Source organism: Papio anubis, chromosome 1 (genome assembly GCF_008728515.1).
Source record: "Papio anubis isolate 15944 chromosome 1, Panubis1.0, whole genome shotgun sequence".
Classification (NCBI taxonomy): domain Eukaryota; kingdom Metazoa; phylum Chordata; class Mammalia; order Primates; family Cercopithecidae; genus Papio; species Papio anubis.
The window spans coordinates 137,830,119-137,849,543 of record NC_044976.1 but is presented as its reverse complement, the minus strand read 5'-3'; the positions used below and the strand labels follow the sequence as shown (position 1 = coordinate 137,849,543).

The following is a 19,425-nucleotide window of genomic DNA, read 5'->3' as shown; positions in this document are numbered from 1 at the left end:
ACCGCATACCCCCTTTTTTAGGCAACAGCCAAACTGATGATGAGAGCAGCCAAGTTACTTAGCGCCCCTATAGTAGTCTGTTCTCACACTGCTATAAAGAACTGCCTGAGACTGGGTAATTTATAAAAGGAAGCGTTTTAATTGACTCATAGTTCCGCATGGCTGGGGAGGCCTCAGGAAACTTTAATCACGGCAGAAGGAGAAGCAAATACGTTCTTCTTCACACAGCGGGAGGAGAGAGAAGAATGAGAATCAAGCGAAAAGAGAAGCTCCTTATAAAACCATCACAGCTTGTGAGAGCTTCACTATCACAAGAACAGCATGGGGGAAACCACTCCCATGATTCAATTACCTCCCACCAGGTCCCTCCCACCACACATGTGGATTATGGAAACTACAACTCAAGATGAGATCTGGGTAGGGACACAGCCAAACAATATCAGCCCTCCACTGTACTGGACAAGAGCCTCCTCCTACTATGCATCTTGCTGGCCCAGCCCATAAGATTAGGCAACTGCCTGCCCTGGTTTTCCACTTAACCCTGCAAGTTCACACTTAGTCCAGCCCTGAACATTACTAGCTCACCTAGGAATTCTCGTGCATGCCTTTTTCTCATCAGCCTCTCCCCATTCACCTCCTGCTGTCTGAGATGATTTCTTAAACCATAGTTCTGCCAAATATTGTTCCAACCCACTAGACAAAATGTCCTTTGATAAGAATATCATGATCCATGTGCCACTGCACCCCAGCCTGGGCAACAGAATGAGACATTGTCTCAAAAAAGAAAAGAAAAAGAAAAAGAAAGAAAGAAAAAAGTCATGGTCCAGTTCGTGAAACCCCTTGGGTTAATGGACTGCTGGCTCCTCCATCCTCAGGAGCAGTTTCTCCCACTCTGGTTCCACCTAGTGTCTTAACCTAAGCCCTTGACATTGTACTCAAGTCATCATAAGAGATGACTGATAGACAAAGGACATCAGAATGATGCTCAATGATGCACGCCTGCATCTGAAATTTTGTAATAGTGCTGAGGATAAATACACCTTTACAGGGTAACAATTGTTTATTTCCTTCAGAGACAACAATGCCTCAAGAATCTCAGAACCTGAGCAGAAAGGCAGGCATGTAGCTCTTTAAAAGTTCTTCTCCCCAGTCTCCTACTTTCTGAGATGCATTCAAATCTGGTGAATGGGGTCTGAACCACAATTATTAGTTCAGAACCCATCATTTAAATTCAGAAATATTCCTGACACCCCCAAATCTTCAGCCCTTGCCATCCAGTTTTCTCCTATAATATTAGTTCTCCCATTTCATGCCTCCAAATCTGCAATCCACCCTTCTCAGTTCTTGGCGTCTTCTGTTCTGACATGCGACAAGTTGCCTTTGCCCCTTAACTCTGTCCTCACTTCCTAATCTGGTTCTGATGTACTTCTGCTGCACCTGCTTCCACTGCTGATACCCTAAAACATGCTTCCTCCGGTGGGTGCAAGACAATGACCAGGGGACAGTAAAGACATCAGAAATTCTGTGTGGTGTATTTCTACCCAAAATTTGCAGACTTCTTCTTTTGAAAGCTGCAGAATCATTCTGGCTTACTGTTTATGGCTTAGGACTCCAAACCACGGTGTCACATTTAAATGAAACCTAGAAAAAAATGAAGCAGTTATTAATGAGAGTTGTCATCTCCAGGACTGTAATTTCTGTCAAAGACTTCATAGACAGAAGTCTCCAGTTAGTCTTAAATCAGAAACACTTGATCCTGAAGCTGCATAGATTAGGATTTCACTTGGGGAAGAGGATCCTTCACAGTGCATACGGGCTGTGGCTCACACAGCTGACAGCTGCTCTATCCACAAATGCCCAATCCCTGAAAATGGCAGGCAGTGATGCTGAACCCTCATTGTTAAACAGCTGAACAAACACCTCACCCCTATTCCAGACCAATGGCTAATTAACTTTGAACACTGCCCATTGTGCATCATTATAGTTTTGTCTAATTCATTAGATATTTGTAAGCTTCTACTATGCCAATGTACCATGTCAGGTACTCGAGGCATACAAAGATAAATGAGACAAGTTCTCAGCTGGACGCAGTGGCTCATACCTGTAATCCCAGCCCTTTGGGAGGCCAAGGCAGGCGGATCACTTGAGGTCAGGAGTTTGAGACCAGCCTGGTCACATAACATGGTGAAACCCCGTCTCTACTAAAAATACAAAAATTAGCCAGGTGTGGTGGTTGGGCGCCTGTAATCCCAGCTACTCAGGAGGCAGAGACAGGAGAATCACTTGAACCTGGGAGGCAGACATTGCAGTGAGCCAAGATCGTGCCACTGCACTCCAACCTGGGCAGACTCCATATCAAAAAAAAAAAAAGAGACAAGTTCTGTCTTGAGAAGAATTATAAATCCAAACCTAGATTTTAAAAATCAAACATATTTATTTATTGGAAAAAGTCAAATGATGACCTATCTCCCACAAAGCTTTATGAAAATCACTTAAACAGAGGCCAGTGTCTGAAACTAAGAGGAAAATGGCAAAAAAAAAAAAAAAAAAAAAAAGTAAAAAGAGTTCTGAAATAGTTACTGCTCAGAAAATTGAATTACAATGGTACTATGAATTTCAGTACACAGTTACACAATTACCGCAGCTTTTTTACAGATTTGGGGGTAAAATATAAATACAGACAGAGCCTACAGTATGCCTGAGAAACAGGTGTGGAGCTTATTTACCATGAGATTCTCAGTGTTTCTGATTTGGTAGATCTTGGGTACGGTGCAAAAACCTTAATTTTTTCTTAAACAAGATCTTGCTGTGTTGCTCAGGCTTGCCTCAAACTCCTGGGCTCAAGGGATCCTCCCTCCTCAACCTCCTGAGTAGCTAGGACCACAGGTGTGTGTCACTGCACCTGGCTAGAACCTTACTTATTATTATTATTATTATTATCATCATCATTTGCATTTTCTGTAGAGACGGGGTTTCACCATGTTGGCCAGACTGGTCTTCAACTCCTGTCCTCAAGTGATTGCCCACTTCAGCCTCCCAAAGTGCTGAGATTACAGGCATGAGCCACTACACCCAGCCTAGAACCTTAATTTTTAACAAACGCTTCAGATGTTTCTGATCCAAGTTTCTCACCAGAATTTTGAGAAATACTGACCTTTAGCAACAAGAGATAGACAGATAATGCCTAGCTGGCTCAAGACTAAATTGGGATATTGAGATTCAAATATCCAAATGCCCTGCTGTCTACCAACTCCTCAGCCCTCATTATCCTCCATTAAAATGTTCTCTGACTAAAGGTCATTACCCTAAGTGAAATAAATCCAAATCAGAAAGTCAAATACTACATGTTCTTACTTCTAAGTAGCAGCTAAACAACGGGTACACATGGGCATACAGAGTAGAATAATGGACACTGGAGACTCCACAAGGTGGCAAGGTGGAGAGGGGATGAGGGTTGAAAAATTACTTATTGCATGCAATGTTCTCTATTTGGGCGATGGGTACACAAAAAGCCAGAGTTCACTACTATATAATATATGCAAAAGAAATCTGCACTTGTACCCCTAAATCTATTTTTAAAAGTTAATTAATTTTTTTAATAAAATAAAATGTTCTCTGAAAGTGAGAGAAGGGTCCTGCAGCAAGTGAAAGATGCCAACGCTTAAGATGCATTTGCTTTATGAAGCTGGGCATGGTGACTCATGCCCTGTAATCCCAGCACTTTGGGAGGCCACGGCAGGTGGACTGCTTGAGCTCAGGAGTTCGAGACCAGCCTGGGAAACAGGGCGAAACCCAGTATCTACAAAAAACTACAAAAATTAGTCAGGCATGTGGTATGCACCTGTAGTCCCAGCTATGCAGGAGGCTGAGGTGGGAGGATGGCTTGAGCCTGGGAGGGGGAGACTGCAGTGAGCCAAGATCGCACCACTGCTCTCCAGCCTGGGCAATAGAGCAAGACCCTGTCTCAAAAAAAAAAAAAAGATTCATTTGCTTTATGGAAAATCCAATTCTGCATAGAAGTGAGCCATGAAAATATTTGGGTAAAGGACTTTCCAGGCCAAAAGAATGATGCTGAGGAGGGAGAAAGTTTGGTGTGAGAAGGAAAGAAAGACAGTGAGACTGAAGCAAAAGAGAGAAGAGGCATAAACCGTGAGGTCAGAGCAAACCCAGAAGACAGACCTTATCAAGTCTTATGTGTCTTTGTGAGGATGTTGGCTTTTTATTGAGTGGAATGGGATCCATTGAGCAAAGAGATGTGATCAGACTTATATTACAATAGCATCATTCTAGCTGCTGGATTGAGAACAGACTGAAAGGGGGTCAGGGGGGATGCAGGGACATCAGTTAAGAGGCTGTTACAATAACCCAGACAAGAGATGATGGCAACTTGGTCAAGCATCAGAGATGGTAAGAAGTGGTAAGATTCCCAACGTGTTCCAAAAGTGAAGCCTATGGGATTTGCTGATGGATTGGTTGTGGGATGTGAAAGAGAGGAGTCAAGAATGATTTCAACTAAGGAGGATGGGGTTTCCTTGTGGGGTAATGAAAATATTCTAAAATGGATTGTGGTAATGGTTACATTACTGTGAATATACTAAAAGCCAGTGAATTGTATACTTTAGGTGGATAAACTGTTCGATACATATAATATCTCAATAAAATTGCTTTTTAAAAAAAAGAATGATTTCAAGATTTTTGGTCTGAGCAACAGGAAGAGTGAAGTCACCCCTCTAACGAAATAAGGAACACTTTGAGAAGAACCAGTTTAACGGAGCTCGGTTGGGGATACAGTAAGTTGGGAGATGCTAAATTTGAGATGCCTATTAAATATCTAAATAGAGAAACTCCTTAGGCAGTTGGATATTTGAATCTCAAATTCACAAGAATGGTCTGGGCTGGAGATATGTTTGTTTTAAAAGCCAAGCACAGTGGCTCCCACTTGTAATCCTAGCACTTTGGGAGACGAAGGTGGGAGGACTGCTTGACCTCAGGAGTTTGAGACCAGCCTGAGCAACATAGCAAGACCTCATCTCTACCTAAAAACTTGGTGGTATGTGCCTGTAGTCTCACAGTCTCAGTTACCTTGGAGGCTGAGGTGAGGATCACTGCAACCTAGGGCATAAAGGCTGCAGTGAGCTATGATCAAGCCACTGTTCTCCAGCCTGGGCGACAGGGCAAGACCCTGTCTCAAAAATAAATAAATAAAAATTTTTTAATTGTAATAAATAAAAATTAAAAGGACTAGATGAGATCACCTAGAGAGTTAATGAAGGCAATAAAGAGAAGAGGTCCATCTGGGCGTGGTGGCTCATGCCTGTAATCCCAGCACTTTGGGAGCCCGAGGCAGGTGGATCATGAAGTCAGGAGTTCCAGACCAGTCTGACCAACATGGTGAAACCCTGTATCTACTAAAAATGCAAAAATTAGCCAGGCATGGTGGCAGATGCCTGTAATCCCAGCTACTCAGGAGGCTGAGGCAGAAGAATCGCTGGAACCCAGGAGGCGGAAGTTGCAGTGAGCCCAGATTATGCAACTGAACTCCAGCCTGGGCGACAGAGTGAGACTCCGTCTCAAAAAAAAAAAAGAGAGAGAGAGACAGAAGAGGCCCAAGGACTGGGCCCTGGGACACAGCAATGTTAATTACGAGGGAGATGTTTTGGTTGCTATAGCCTTGTAGTGATTTGAACTCAGATAATGTGATGCCTCCAGATTTGTTCTTTTTGCTTAGGATTGCTTTGGCTTTTCAGGCTTTTTTGATTCCATATGAATTTTAGGGTTGCTTTTTCTAATTCTGTGAAAAATGACATAGTACTGGTATAAAAGTAGAAACACAGACCAATGGAACAAAACAGAGAACCCAGAAATAAAGCCAAATGCCTGTAACCAATGGATCTTCAACAAAGCAGACAAAAACACACACTGGAGAAAGGACACCCTATTCAATACATGGTGTTGGGATCATTGGATAGCCACATGCTGAAGAATGAAACTGGATCCGTATCTCTCCCCACATACAAAAATTAACTCAAAATAGATTACAGACGTACATGTAAGACCTGAAACCATTAAAATTCTAGAAGAAAACATAGGAAAACTTCTTCTGGACATTGGCCTAAGCAAATAATTTATGACTAAGACAACAAAAGCAAAAGCAAGAAAACCAAAAATAAATAAATGAGACTTAATTAAACTAAAAAACTGTCTGCACAACAAAAGAAATAATTAACAAAGTAAATAACCTACAGAATGGGAGAAAATATTCACAAACTATACATCTGACAAAGGACTAATATCAAGAATCCACAAAGAACTGAAAAAAAATCAAGAAAAAACCAATCCCATTGAAAAGCAGGCAAACGACATGAACAGACATTTTTCAAAAGAAGATATGCAAATGGCCAAGAGGTTGGGCGCGGTGGCTCTCACCTGTAATCCCAGCACTTTGGGAGGCCAAGGCAGGCAGATCTCTTGAGGTTAAAAGTTCGAGACCAGCCCAGCCAACATGGTGAAACCCCATTTCTACGAAAAACACAAAAATTAGCCAGCGTGCTCATGCACGCTTGTCATCCCAGCTACCTGGGAGACTGAGGCGGGTAGATCGTTTGAACCCAAGAGGCAGAGGTTGCAGTGAGCCAAGATCGTGCCATGGCACGCTAGCCTTGGCAACAAAGCAAGACTCCATCTCAAAAACAACCAAACAAACAAATGGCCAAGAAACATATGAAAAAATATACAGCATCACTACCCATCAGGGAAATGCAAATTAAAACCACAATGAGATACTACCTGACCTCAGTCAGAATGGTCATCATTAAAAAATTCATGGCCAGGCAAGGTGGCTTACACCTGTAATCCCAGCACTTTCAGAGGCCAAGGCAGGCGTATCACTTGAGGTCAGGAATTCGAGACCAGCATGGCCAACATGGTGATACCCCGTCTCTATTAAAAATACAAAAATTAGCCAGGTGTGTGGCAAGCGCCTGTGGTCCCAGTTACTCAGGAGGCTGAGGCAGGAGAATCACTTGAACCCAGGAGGCAGAGGTTGTAGTGAGCTGAGATTGTGCCACCGCACTCCAGCCTGGGCGACAGAGCAAGACCCTGTCTCAATAAATAAACAAATAAATAAATAAATCCAAAAATGATAGATGTTGGTGTGAATGCATTGAAAAGCGAACATTTATACACTGTTGGTGGGAATGTAAATTAGTACAACCTCTGTGGAAAACAGTGTGGAGATTTCTCAAAGAACTAAAAGTAGATCTACCATTCAATCCAGCAATCCCACTACTGGGTGTCCACTCAAAGTACGAGAAGTCATTATATCAAAAAGACACCTAAACCCATACGTTCACAACTACATAGATATAGAATCAATCTAAGCATCCGTCAACCAATGTGTGGATAAGTACATACTACATTTATATCCCATGGAATACTACTCAGTCACAAGAAAAATGAAATAATGTATTTTGCAGCAACTTAGATAGAACTGGAGGCCATTATCCTAAGTGAAGTAACTCAGGAATGGAAAACCAAATAATGCATGTTTTCACTTATAAGTGGGAGCTAAGCTGTGGGTACACAGTGGTGTAATGGACATTGGAGACTCAGAAGCAGAGAGGGAGGTGAGAGATGAAAAATTACCTGCTGGGTACAATTTACACTATTTAGGTGATGGGTACACTAAAAGCCCAGACTTCACCACTATGTAATTCATTCATGTAAGCAAAAACCACTTGTACCCTAAAGCTATTGAAATTACATAGTAATAATTTTAAAAGATGCAATTGATTGATAAGGTATAAGATTGTCTTGAAAACTTAATTTGTTACAATAATTTCAGTCTTGTGTAAAGCTGCTAGAGCTAGTACACTGAATAAAGACTCTCTAGGAAGTGTTACCATATCAACAAATGCAATCAGATCTAAAAAGAAAAAAAAAAAAAAAAGAATGAGGGAGATGAAGAGAGGTAGAGGAAAGGCCAGTGGAATAGAAGGAAAATCAGGATGGCATACTGACCTGAAAGCCAAGTGCAGGAAGTGTTTTAAAGAGGGTAGAATCATCAACTGTCAAATGCTCCTGACAAGTCAAGTAAGGTGAGTACTAAGAATTGACCCTTGGATTTAGCAATGTGGAGGTCCCCAGAGAACTTAATAAGAGCCATTTTGATGATATGGTCAGAGTAAAAGCCTGACTGAAGTGGGATCAAGAGAGAATATGAGAAGAGAAATTGGAGGCAGCAGCAAGAGTGGCCAACTCTTTTATGACATTTGACTGTGAAGAGAAGGACAGAGATGGGGTAGTAGCTGGAAGAGTAGATGAGGTGAAGAGATGTTCTCCTAAGATGGGAGAACTAATGGCATGTGTGTATGTGGAAGAGAAATAGAAGCAATCAGAAGAAACATCCACAGACTCTTATATTTACCCATCAGTCTGCACCTACCCATGTGCTCTGCCTCCTCTTCTGTTACTTTGGATGAACTTTTTCAGTTCCCAGCTGACACCCACATTTCCACTTGCGTAACAGATCCTGTCCTCTCTCCTCTACTCAAGAAATCAGCAATTCCTTCTCTCCCACTAAAGTTTCCTTGTCTCCCACTAAAATTTCTCTCTTTACCTACTATTTTGACATTGAAATGAAAAGTCAGGTCAATAGTTGGATGGGTGATTGAAGGAGTGAGAAGAGAGGAGAAGATGTAAAATAACCATTTAGAAAAAGAGAAGAGGAAGTCAACTTGGAAAATATGCAGTGACTGCAGGGCAGCAGTAGAATCCACTGGAGGGTCACAATTACAAAGTTAAAGTGAAAACAGTCAGCGAGGTTGCATATATTTTGGTAGCCACTCTCAGTTCTCTAATGCAGGAAGGAGTAAGTAGAGAGTTGGATTTAACAATATTCTAACCTGGCCGGGCATGATGGCTCACACCTGTAATCTCAGCACTTTGGGAGGCTGAGGCAGGCGGATCACCTGAGGTCAGGAGTTCAACATGGTGAAACCCCCCTCTACTAAAAATACAAAAATTAGTCGGGTGTAGCGGTGGACGCCTGTAGTCCCAGCTACTTGGGAGGCTGAGGCAGGAGAATTGCTTGAACCCGGAAGACGGAGGTTGTGGTGAGCTGATATCGCCCCACTACACTCCAGCCTGGGCAACAGAGTCAGTGAGACTCCATCAAAAAAAAAAAAAAAAAGGAAAAGAAAGAGTAACTGTAGCAGGGAATTGGAACAATGAGGGATTGGCTAGTAAGAAATAAAGAAAACTCTAAAGAATAAAAGAATAGCAAATATAAGTAGTAGCCATGTTCTTTGAGCTGGGATAGAATATCCAAGGAAAAGGCTCCCCAGGCCCAGGACCCAGATCTTGGAGGGCACAGGTATGGCTCACTAGGCAGCAGAGAAGTCGCTGTGGTTCTGTGCTGGCAGAACTTGCTGGAAATCTGCCCTTTGGAATTTACCAGAAATCTGTCCTTTATTAGATGTCAGGGAAAGCAGGTCATGGAGAGGTGTTGCACCAGAGACACTTTACTACAAAGCAATTCAAGGGAGAAGGTGATGCCAAGGGAAGCTGCTGGTCAATAGGTGCTACTGACTACCCTGCCAGGCAGGATATGGTGCTGGAGAATTCACCTGTGTGCTACAGGAGCTGCCAAGCAAACACACCAAAACCAGGAAGCAAAACTCTGCTCTTGCAATGTCTCCCGGGAGCCCTCTACTGACATAGCTTTACACTGCGCGAGCTGATAAAGAAGAAAACATTTAATGGGCCCATATGTATTTTCACAAAGCAGGCAAAAAAGGGTGAATTTAGAGCTCAGAGGCAATCAATTGATAATTGACACAACATTTTTTAAGTAATTAAAAGCAAAAACAATCACCACTGGTCTATAGAATTAAAGTCCAAAATCCCGTGCACACATGCACTTCTCTCATCTTTCGGATGTTTGCATGATTCATGCTATTTGCTTTTACTGTTACCTTTGTTTGAAATGTCCTCACACCCTTCTTCACCTTCCAATTAACAAAACCACTGCAAGTATCCCATATTATCGTCCTTCGAAGTAAAGCTGAAAGAGAACCTTCTCTGCGAAGTTTTCCCTGGTGTTCCCATAATTTTTGTTTACACACCTTTCTAATGGTAGAACAGAGGCAGCTGAATCACATGTCCACAATAGTCCAGGAAATTAAGTTTTTCTTCCTGAATATACAACTTTAGGAAAACTGCACATGAGAAAATAAGGAAACACCAGTCCAGTCTGCCAGGTCAGCAGAATCAATTCAGGTCATCAATGTGGTGACTGGTACTGCAGCCAGATTCATGTCATCCCCAGGGTGGGAAATATTGTTTATATCTTAGTATCTTCCTAGCGTTACCCATGTAGCAATCAATGAACGCTTGCTGAATCGAAAGTCTAATGGACTACCTTTTCTGGAGTCAAACTTTAAATTTTAAAAAATTTATCTAATCATGAAATTTCACATATTAGTCATGATAGAAAACATCTCATCTAGTCAAAAGATGTATCTTTAGGCTGGCTGCAGTGGCTCACGCCTGTAATCCCAGCACTTTCGGAGGCCAAGGCAGGCAGATCACTTGAGGCCAGGAGTTCTAGACCAGCCTGGCCAACATTGCGAAACCCCATCTCTACTAAAAATATAAAAACTAGCCGGGCATGGTGGCGTGTGCCTGTAGTCCCAGCTACTCAGGAGGCTGAGATACGAGAATCTTTTGAACCTGAGAGGTGGACGTTCCAGTGAGCCAAGATTGCACCACTGCACTCCAACTCGGGCGACAGGGCAAGACTCTCTCTTAAATAAATAAATAAATATTTTAAAAGATGGATCTTTAAAAACGCAGTTAATTGCAATCCATAGAAACTTCAAATCTCTTTTTAGTTGGGATATGAGCTCTTCCTTCATTCTTTCTAAATATATTACAAATCTGCTGACAAATAGAAAAATAATATCTAGTTTTAGCTTTTGTTTTTAATATATAAAGCCCATCTTCCTATGGTGGTACCATTGAATAAGCTAGATCACCCCTCACCATGCCCCACCACACCCAACACCCCCCATTTCCTCAACACACCCCCTAACCAGGGAAGCAGAAGGATAACAGTGTCCTCACGGTAGTAAATTGATTTTAACACCTTTAATCAGAAGCATTCAAAAACCCACCCATTTGCAGTCTCAGTTCATCCTCATTTCAACTGTGTGATATAAGAGAGGTAATATTCTCCCCTTTTAAAAATATGAAACTAGAAACACACAGATCTTAAAAAGCATGTGTCCATCTCATACCTGAGACCACTGTCTTGCAAAGGTCCTATTATAGTCTATTGGCATAAAACTACATTTAGAATCTAGAACTACTCTTGAGTTCAAATATTTGTTAGTTACAAATAACTGTTGTGATTGGAAAACATATCCAAAACAACAATTGATTTTAATAATTGAAACAAATCCAAAACAAATATTGATTCTAATAAGTGAAACAAATCTATCATTTGCTTTGAAATTCTCTTTATTAAAAATATGTAGGGGCTCACACCTGTAATCCCAGCACTCTAGGAGGCTGAGGCGGGCAGATCGCTTGAGCTCAAGAGTTCAAGACCAGCCTGGGCAACATGGTGAAACCCCGTCTCTACAAAAATACAAAAATTAGCCAGGTGTGGTGATATACACCTGTAGTCCCAGCTACTTGGGAGGCTGAGGTGGAAAAATGGCTTGAGCCCAGGAGGCGGAATTTGCAGTGAGCTGAGATCATGCCACTGCATTTTAGCCTGGGTGACAGGGTCAGACCCTGCATCAAATAAATAAATAAATATGAACTTAAATAAATTTTAAAATGTAGGAGATATAAGGGCACAAATCCAATATACATAAGAACCATTTGAATGAGCTACTGGCAGGAACTGGTTTAAATTGTTCCCTACATTGTATTTATTCTATTGTTAGATCAATATGCTTCTATTCAATGTATTCTATTGTTAGGTCACCTAATCTGGATGTTAACTGGCTGACCGCAAGCGGAGGGTTAAGGGAGTGGGAAGGCTTTTCACATGCCCACTTCAAGCAAATAAATAATGATTGGATTTACAAAATAAAATTAGAGAGTGATGATTCTTTTTTTTTTTTTTTTTTTTTTTTGAGATGGAGTCTCGCTCTGTTGCCCAGGCTGGAGTGCAGTGGCCGGATCTCAGCTCACTGCAAGCTCCGCCTCCCGGGTTCACGCCATTCTCCTGCCTCAGCCTCCTGAGTAGCTGGGACTACAGGCGCCCGCCACCACACCTGGCTAGTTTTTCTGTATTTTTTAGTAGAGATGGGGTTTCACCATGTTAGCCAGGATGGTCTCGATCTCCTGAACTCGTGATCCACCCGCCTCGGCCTCTCAAAGTGCTGGGATTACAGGCTTGAGCCACCGCACCCGGCCGATGATTCATATTTAAAGGATTTTCTACGGGTTTCCTTTAAATGAATTTCCATAATGAATTTAAAGCATGATTCTATTTACAAAAATTATATTTCAATCTTACCTATCAAGAAGCCATCTAATTTTAATTAAAAAGATAGAAAATGAATTTAATTAAGACTAAGTTGTAATAGGTTCCATGAAGAGATAGCAATATTGTAGAAGAAAAGTAAAATTACAATCTATTAGTGGAGATAAAACTAACATATTATAAATATGCAAACATGTCAGAAAGAGTCAAGCATAAACCGTATGTTTAATGGTAAACAACCCCGAAGTAGGAGAATCAAAAGAACAACTTCAAAACTTTTGCAAGAATCATAGGTAAAAAGATAATTGTTCACATGCCAAGTGAATGGGGAAATGATGTCAATTCTGACAAGCTCAACACCACCAATTAATTTCTTCGCTTCAGTTGCCCCCACTTCCCTTAACCTTTAGTCATATTTAGTTTTTTCTGCAGTTTCCACATCTACTGTGCAAAAATTAGATTCCAAAAGAAAGCTACAAAAGAAAGGACATATTGGAAGCTTTAAGAATAAGACCAAGCACTAGGGAGCAGAAAGCTTCAAAATTTAATGATTTGCCAGGCATGGTGGCTCAGGCCTGTATCCCAGCACTTTGGGAGGCTGAGGTGAGAAGATTGCTTGAGCACAGGAGTTCAATACCAGTCTGGACAATATAGTAAGACCTCATCTCTGCAAAAAATTTAAAAAGTAGCCAGGCATGGTGGTGCACACCTGTAGTCCCTACTTGGTAGGCTGAGGTAGGAACATCGTTTGAGCCCAGGAGGTCAAGGCTGCAGTAAGCTATGATCATGCCACTGCACCACAGCCTGGGTAACACAGTGAGACCCTGTCTAAAAAAAAAAACAAAAAACAGTGATTTGTATACCTTTATCTTTGTCATAGGATATTATAAGTATACAAAGATATGAAAAATTTAGGCAACCTTTAAATTTTTTTATTCTGAAATAATTACAAGATAGTACAAGGAAGACTCTGGTATACTCTTCAACCAAATCCATCAATTAATAACACTTGTTGTATTTGCTATATTAATCTCATTATCTATTTACTTGAACCATTTGAAAGTAATTTGAGGCATCATTTCCCTCTACCCCTAAATAGAGAAATACCTCTGAGATATTGAGAGACCACACAGACCACCACAACAAAGTAGTGCAATAAACCCAGTGACACAAAAGTTTTGGTTCCCAGTGCATATAAAAGTTATGTTTATATAAAACTGTAGTCTGTTGAGTGTGCAATAGCATTATGTCTAAAAAAAGATATACCTTAATTTTAAAATATTTTATTGCTAAAAAATGCTAATCATCTGAGCCTTTGGCGAGTCATAATCTTTTTGCTGGTAGAGGGTCTTACCGCAATTTAACAGTTGCTGATCGAACAGGATGGTAGTTACTGAAGGTTAGGGTGACTGCGGCAATTTTCTAAAGTAAGACAGCAATGAAATTTGACACACTGATCGACTCTTTCACAAAGATTTTTCCATAGCATATGATGCTGTTTGATAACATCTTGCCACAGTAGAACTTTTTTTCAAAACTGGAGTCAATCTTCTCAAACTCTGCTATTGCTTTATGAACTAAGTTTATGTAATATTCTAAATCCTTTGTTGTCTTTTAATAATGATCACAGCATCTTCACTAGGAGCAGATTCCACCTCAAGAAATCAATTGCTTTGCTCATTCATAAGAAGCAACTCCTCATCCATTCAATCCATTCAAGTTTGGCTTTTTTTCTTTTTTTTTTTTTTTCTTTTTTGAGTTGGAATCTCGCTTTTGTTGCCCAGGCTGAAGTGCAGTGGCACAATCTCAGCTCACTGCAACCTCTGCCTCCCGGGTTCCAACAATTCTCCTGCCTCAGCCTCCTGAGTAGCTGGGATTACAGACGCATGCCACCACACTCAGCTAATTTTTGTATTTTTAGTAGAGATGAGATTTTGCCACATTGGCCAGGCTGGTCTCGAACTCCTGACCTCAGGTGATCCACCCACCTCGGCCTCCCAAAGTGCTGGGATTACAGGCATGAGCCACCGCACCCAGCCTCTATTCAAGTTTTATCATGAGATTGCAGCAACAATTTAGTCACATTTTCAGGCTTCACTTCTAATTTCAGTTCTCTCGCTATTTCCACCATAGCTGCAGGAGAGGAAGAGAGATGGGGAAACAGCAACCAGTCAGAACACCTACATGTATTGATTAAATTTGCCATCTTATATGGGCATGATTGGTGGCACCCCAAAACAATTACAATAGTAACATAAAGATTACTGATCTGCCAGGCATGGTGGCTCACTCTTGTAATCTCAACACTTTGGGAGGCCAAAGCAAGGAGACTGCTTGAGCACAGAAGTTCAAGACCAGCCTGGGCAATATGGCAAAATCCTGTTTCTACAAAAAAATACAAAAATTAGCCAGGCGTGGTGGCACACACCTGTAGTCCCAGCTACTTAGGAGGCCAGGGTTGGGGGATTGCTTGAACCCAGGCGGTGGAGGCTGCAGTGAGCCATCATCCTGTCATTGTACTCCAGTCTGGGTGACACAGTGAGATGCTGCCTCAACAAACAAAAATTACTGATCACAGCTCACCATAACAGATGTAACAATAATAAAAAAGTTTGAAATATCATAGGAATTATCAAAATGTGACAGAAAGAAACAAGGTGAATACATGCTGTTGGGAAAATGGCACCAAGAGACTTGCTCAAGGATTGACACAAATCTTCAATTCATTTTTAAAAACGCAATATCTGAGAAGCACAAGAAAGCAAAGTGTAATAATACAAAGCATGTAGCCGGGTGCCGTGGCTCACACCTGTAATCCCAGCACTTTGGGAAGCCGAGGCGGGTGGATCACGAGGTCAGGAGTTCGAGACCAGCCTGGCTAAGATGGTGAAACCTCGCCTCTACTAAAAATACAAAAATTAGCTACTCGGGAGGCTGAGGCAGGAGAATCCCTTGAACACAGGAGGCGGAGTTTGCACTGAGCTGCATTGCACCACTGCACTCTAGCCTGGGTGACAAAGCAAGACTCCATCTCAAAAAATAAATAAATAAATAAATAAATAAATAAATGAAGGAAAATAATACAAAGCATGCTTATCCTTCAACGTGTATTTCCTAAAGACAAAGACATTGTCTTATATGACCATAATACAATTATCCAAATTGAAAAATTTAATATGATTACAATATCATCTAATATACTGTCCATTTTTAAATTTTGCCAGTTGTTACAATAATGTTCATCATAGTTATTTCTCCCTTAATCCAGGATCCCATCCAGGACCACCCATAGATTTAGTTGTCATGTCTCTTTAGTCTCCTTTAATCTGCCACAAACCCTTAGTCTTTGTCTTTCGTGACGTTAATACTTTTGAATAATTTATGGGCCAGTCATCTAGCGATGTCTACAAACGCAACTCAAGTGGTTTTTTTTCATGAATACTACATTATGCTGTGTCCTTCTCAGGGTATCATATAAACAGGCATATGATATTGGTTTCTCCTATAACTGTGATGTTAGTCTCGATGATTTGGTTATGATGGTGTCCACCAAATTTCTCTATTGTAAACTTTCTTTTTTTTTTTTGAGACAGAGTCTCGCTCTGTTGCCCAGGCTGGAGTGCAGCGGTGGGCTGACAGTTCACTGCAGCCTCGAACTTCTGTGACTCAAGCAATCCTCCCATCTCAGCCTCCCGAATAGCTGGGACCACAGGTGCTGCCACCACATTTGGCGAATTTTTTGTATTTTTTAAAATAGAGATGGGGTTTCTCCATGTTGCCCAGGCTGGTCTCCAACTCCTGGGTTAAAGTGATTCTCCTGCTTCAGCCTTACAAAGTGCTGGAGTTACAGGCATGAGTCACCACACCCGGCCTTGTAAACTATTTCTTTTAATCTTTGTAAATAATATATAATTTATGGGGAGTTATTTTGAGACAATGTAAATATCACGTTCCTCATCACGTTTACCTCCTAGTTTTAGTACCTTTTGATGATTCTTGCCTAAATCAGTTATTAGACTATAGTTCATATATGATAAAATTCATTAAAGCATATAGTAATTCAGTGGTTTTTGCATATTCCTATGGTTGTGTAATCATCACCACTAATTCCAGAGCATTTTTATCACCCCAAAAATGAAACCCTTCACCTGTTAGCAGTCATTTCCCCATTTCCCCCAGCCTCTGGAGACCACTAATCTACTTTTTATCTCTATGGATTTGCCTATTTCAGACATTCTATATAAATGCAATCATACACTATGTGGTCCTTTGTGTCTAACTTCTTTCACTTAATATGTTCTCACGGTTCATCCATGTTGTAGTTCTTATTGATATTTTACACCTTTTTATTTGCCTAAATCAATCATTTCTACGATTCCTGAAAAATGGTGCTAGTCTAACTACATTATTTCCATCTACACTTATTAGGCAATATCTTTATCATCCTTTGTCAGGAAGCCCTTTAAGAAAACTGCACAGTGAAGTTCATTTTAATAAATAGTGTTTCCTTGCTCTCAAGTAGTTACTAATCTTAGACAAAAGGGTCTAGGATGATCACCTTTCTTGGGGTTTACATGATCTTCCCTGCCTTCCACTTGAAAGGTATCCTGTCAGTCCTCTCCGCCTGTTAGCCCACAGGCTCCTCCCCACTCCTCCAGGTACCCCTTCCCCGGCGGCTGCAGGAGGAGGAAGTGACGCACAGGAAGTGTCCCTGTTCCCCTTGCAGCGGGGGTAAGGAATCAAACCCCCAAAATGGCGGCGGCGGCGGAGGACCGGATGGCAGAGGAAGGAGGCGGCAGCCACGGCGACGGCGGCTCCTCTTTGGCCTCCGGCTCTACCCAGCGACAGCCCCCACCGCCCCCGCCACAGCACCCACAACCGGGGTCCCAGGCGCTGCCAGCCCCGGCGCTGGCTCCGGACCAGCTGCCTCAAAACAACACGCTTGTGGCGCTGCCCATCGTAGCCATCGAGAACATCCTCAGCTTTATGTCCTACGACGAAATTAGCCAGCTCCGCCTGGTGAGGCCCCCGCACAACTCCTGCCTCCCTCTCCCCCCGGCCGACGTCTGGGAGGGGAGAAGAAGGAAGCGCGTTCCCCGGGGAGGGATCCCCCCGCGAGCCCCAGCCGGCTACAGATCCGGGAGGGCGCCGCTCCGGTTCCGAACTCTCCCTTGGCGTCAGTCAGCAGGAGTGGGCTGGTTCCCAGTTGCGTCCTAGCTGCGGAGCTGGGGTTACTTCTTGAGGGAACTTCGCCCTCGGGGCTCCTTGCCCCCCTCCCGGAAGCGGGCCCTCTACGGGAGGGGTAGCGGAATTGGTCTTTCCACCTTCCGCCTGGCCTGAGAGTGGACCCCGAGAGGTCTTGTCGCCTGCCTTTTGTATGCGGCTTCCAGTCCCCGGCCTGGGTTGGGGGAGAAAACTCAGAAGTAGGCAGATGATCCCAGCCAGGCTTGGTTTATCTTGCAAGAATAACGTATTGTTCCCCACCCCAACCACCCAAGTTTCCTTGTTCGAGAAGATTGAGTAGAGTAGGGTGGCTCAGCTGCCCTACACCAGGTAGAGGTTCCGAAGAATTCAAACGTGTTTACTTAGCCTTAGCCCCAGCGCCTTAGTTGACCACTGAAGTAGAGCCTTGGGAAATGACCATTCCTGCTTTGCCTCATCTTAACGCTTCCCACCGTAGTGAAGCAACTTACCCTTGACGGGTTTTTTCTCTTTTGCAATTTATTTTTAACTAGTGATTTACGCCCACCCACCTGCTTTAGGAGAGGTTTCTTTATACCTTAAAATCACAATAGTTCAGTCCATGATTTTTAAAAATAATGAATTTGCCATTGGGCTTTTACTTCACTCCAGAGGTTTGACTGAAGGTGTGGTGAATGTTAGTTCAGTTAGATATTTTGCTGCCTTTCAATGAATGTATTTTTAAGTGGTAAATAAATTGAAGGAGGTGGACATTTTGAAATGATTGCAAACCGATTCTATGGAGAAGCTAAATCTGTGCTGGGAATTGTTTTTAAGAGGACAAAGGCATATCTCTGAATGTGCTGTGTATAACATTTCCTTATTACTCAATATGCTGTATTGTAGGCTTACTCCTCCAGTTTCAAGTGGATTATAATTGCATTTTTAAAAGAAATCGTAACTTATTTTTAAAAGAGAGCTTATAAATATTAATTCAAACTGATGGCCAATTTTTTTTCTAGTCAACACAGCAGTTCAACCATACCAGTCTGCAGGATGGAAAATTTCTTCAGCTGAAAATAGATATTTCACAATTGATTGCCTCTGAATTTCCAAAACATTTTCATCCTAGAATTTCATGTAGAATCTTAAATATTCCTTCAGATTTTTACAAATGATGGCGTTTAATCAAAATTCGCGCTGTACATTCATGGTGTTGGGGAAATTGGGCATATAACATTTGATTCAATTGAACCATTCAACGAGACAATGGCTTGGTAAAGCTTGGAATATTCACAGTTCTGTTTTGTAAGTGTTGAGAAAAATGGGAGTTTTGTTTGTTGATCATATTACTATTAAAAAAAAATGTAAAGTTGTAGGGGGAGCAGGGGAACCAGCCTGTCCTAACCAGAGTTAAAACACATCCCACAATTTATGAATAAATGACATCTCTGTCAGGTGAGATATTCAGCTGCATTCTTAAATTTTAAGCAGTTTTCTGGCCTTTTAAGGTTATAAATTTGTAATTTCAAACAGATTTTTCATAAGGAGTCCCTTCAGTACCATTGCCCACCCCCAGGAAAAGATTCTGCCCCGTTCTACATCTGCAAATATGATTTTTTAGTAATGGGGAACTGTTTTTCTTTACTTAAGGCTAATGGATAATTCTTGAATAGATTAAATGGATAATCTTTTGTGGGGATTTGGAAGCGTCTTTGCTTGGAAGGTACAATTTAGGTAACGTT

The 19,425-nt window shown here is 41.8% G+C and overlaps 1 protein-coding gene and 1 long non-coding RNA gene across 2 annotated transcripts in view; one reads left to right on the top strand and one right to left on the bottom strand.

Moving 5' to 3' along the window:
* Nucleotides 1-1,000: 1,000 nt before the first annotated feature.
* LOC116270331 lies at nt 1,001-17,283 on the bottom strand. Its single transcript, XR_004178369.1, has 2 exons — nt 17,058-17,283; nt 1,001-1,641 (listed from the first exon to the last, which is right to left on the bottom strand). It is a non-coding gene; the product is annotated as an uncharacterized LOC116270331 (long non-coding RNA).
* The window catches only part of FBXO28 (F-box protein 28), a 45,320-nt gene continuing 43,108 nt past the window's right edge, over nt 17,214-19,425 (top strand). Inside the window, exon 1 of the mRNA XM_031655446.1 lies at nt 17,214-17,518. Coding sequence (XP_031511306.1) covers nt 17,252-17,518 — 267 coding nt within the window. The 5' untranslated portion in view covers nt 17,214-17,251. The remainder of the gene's footprint in view (nt 17,519-19,425) is intronic.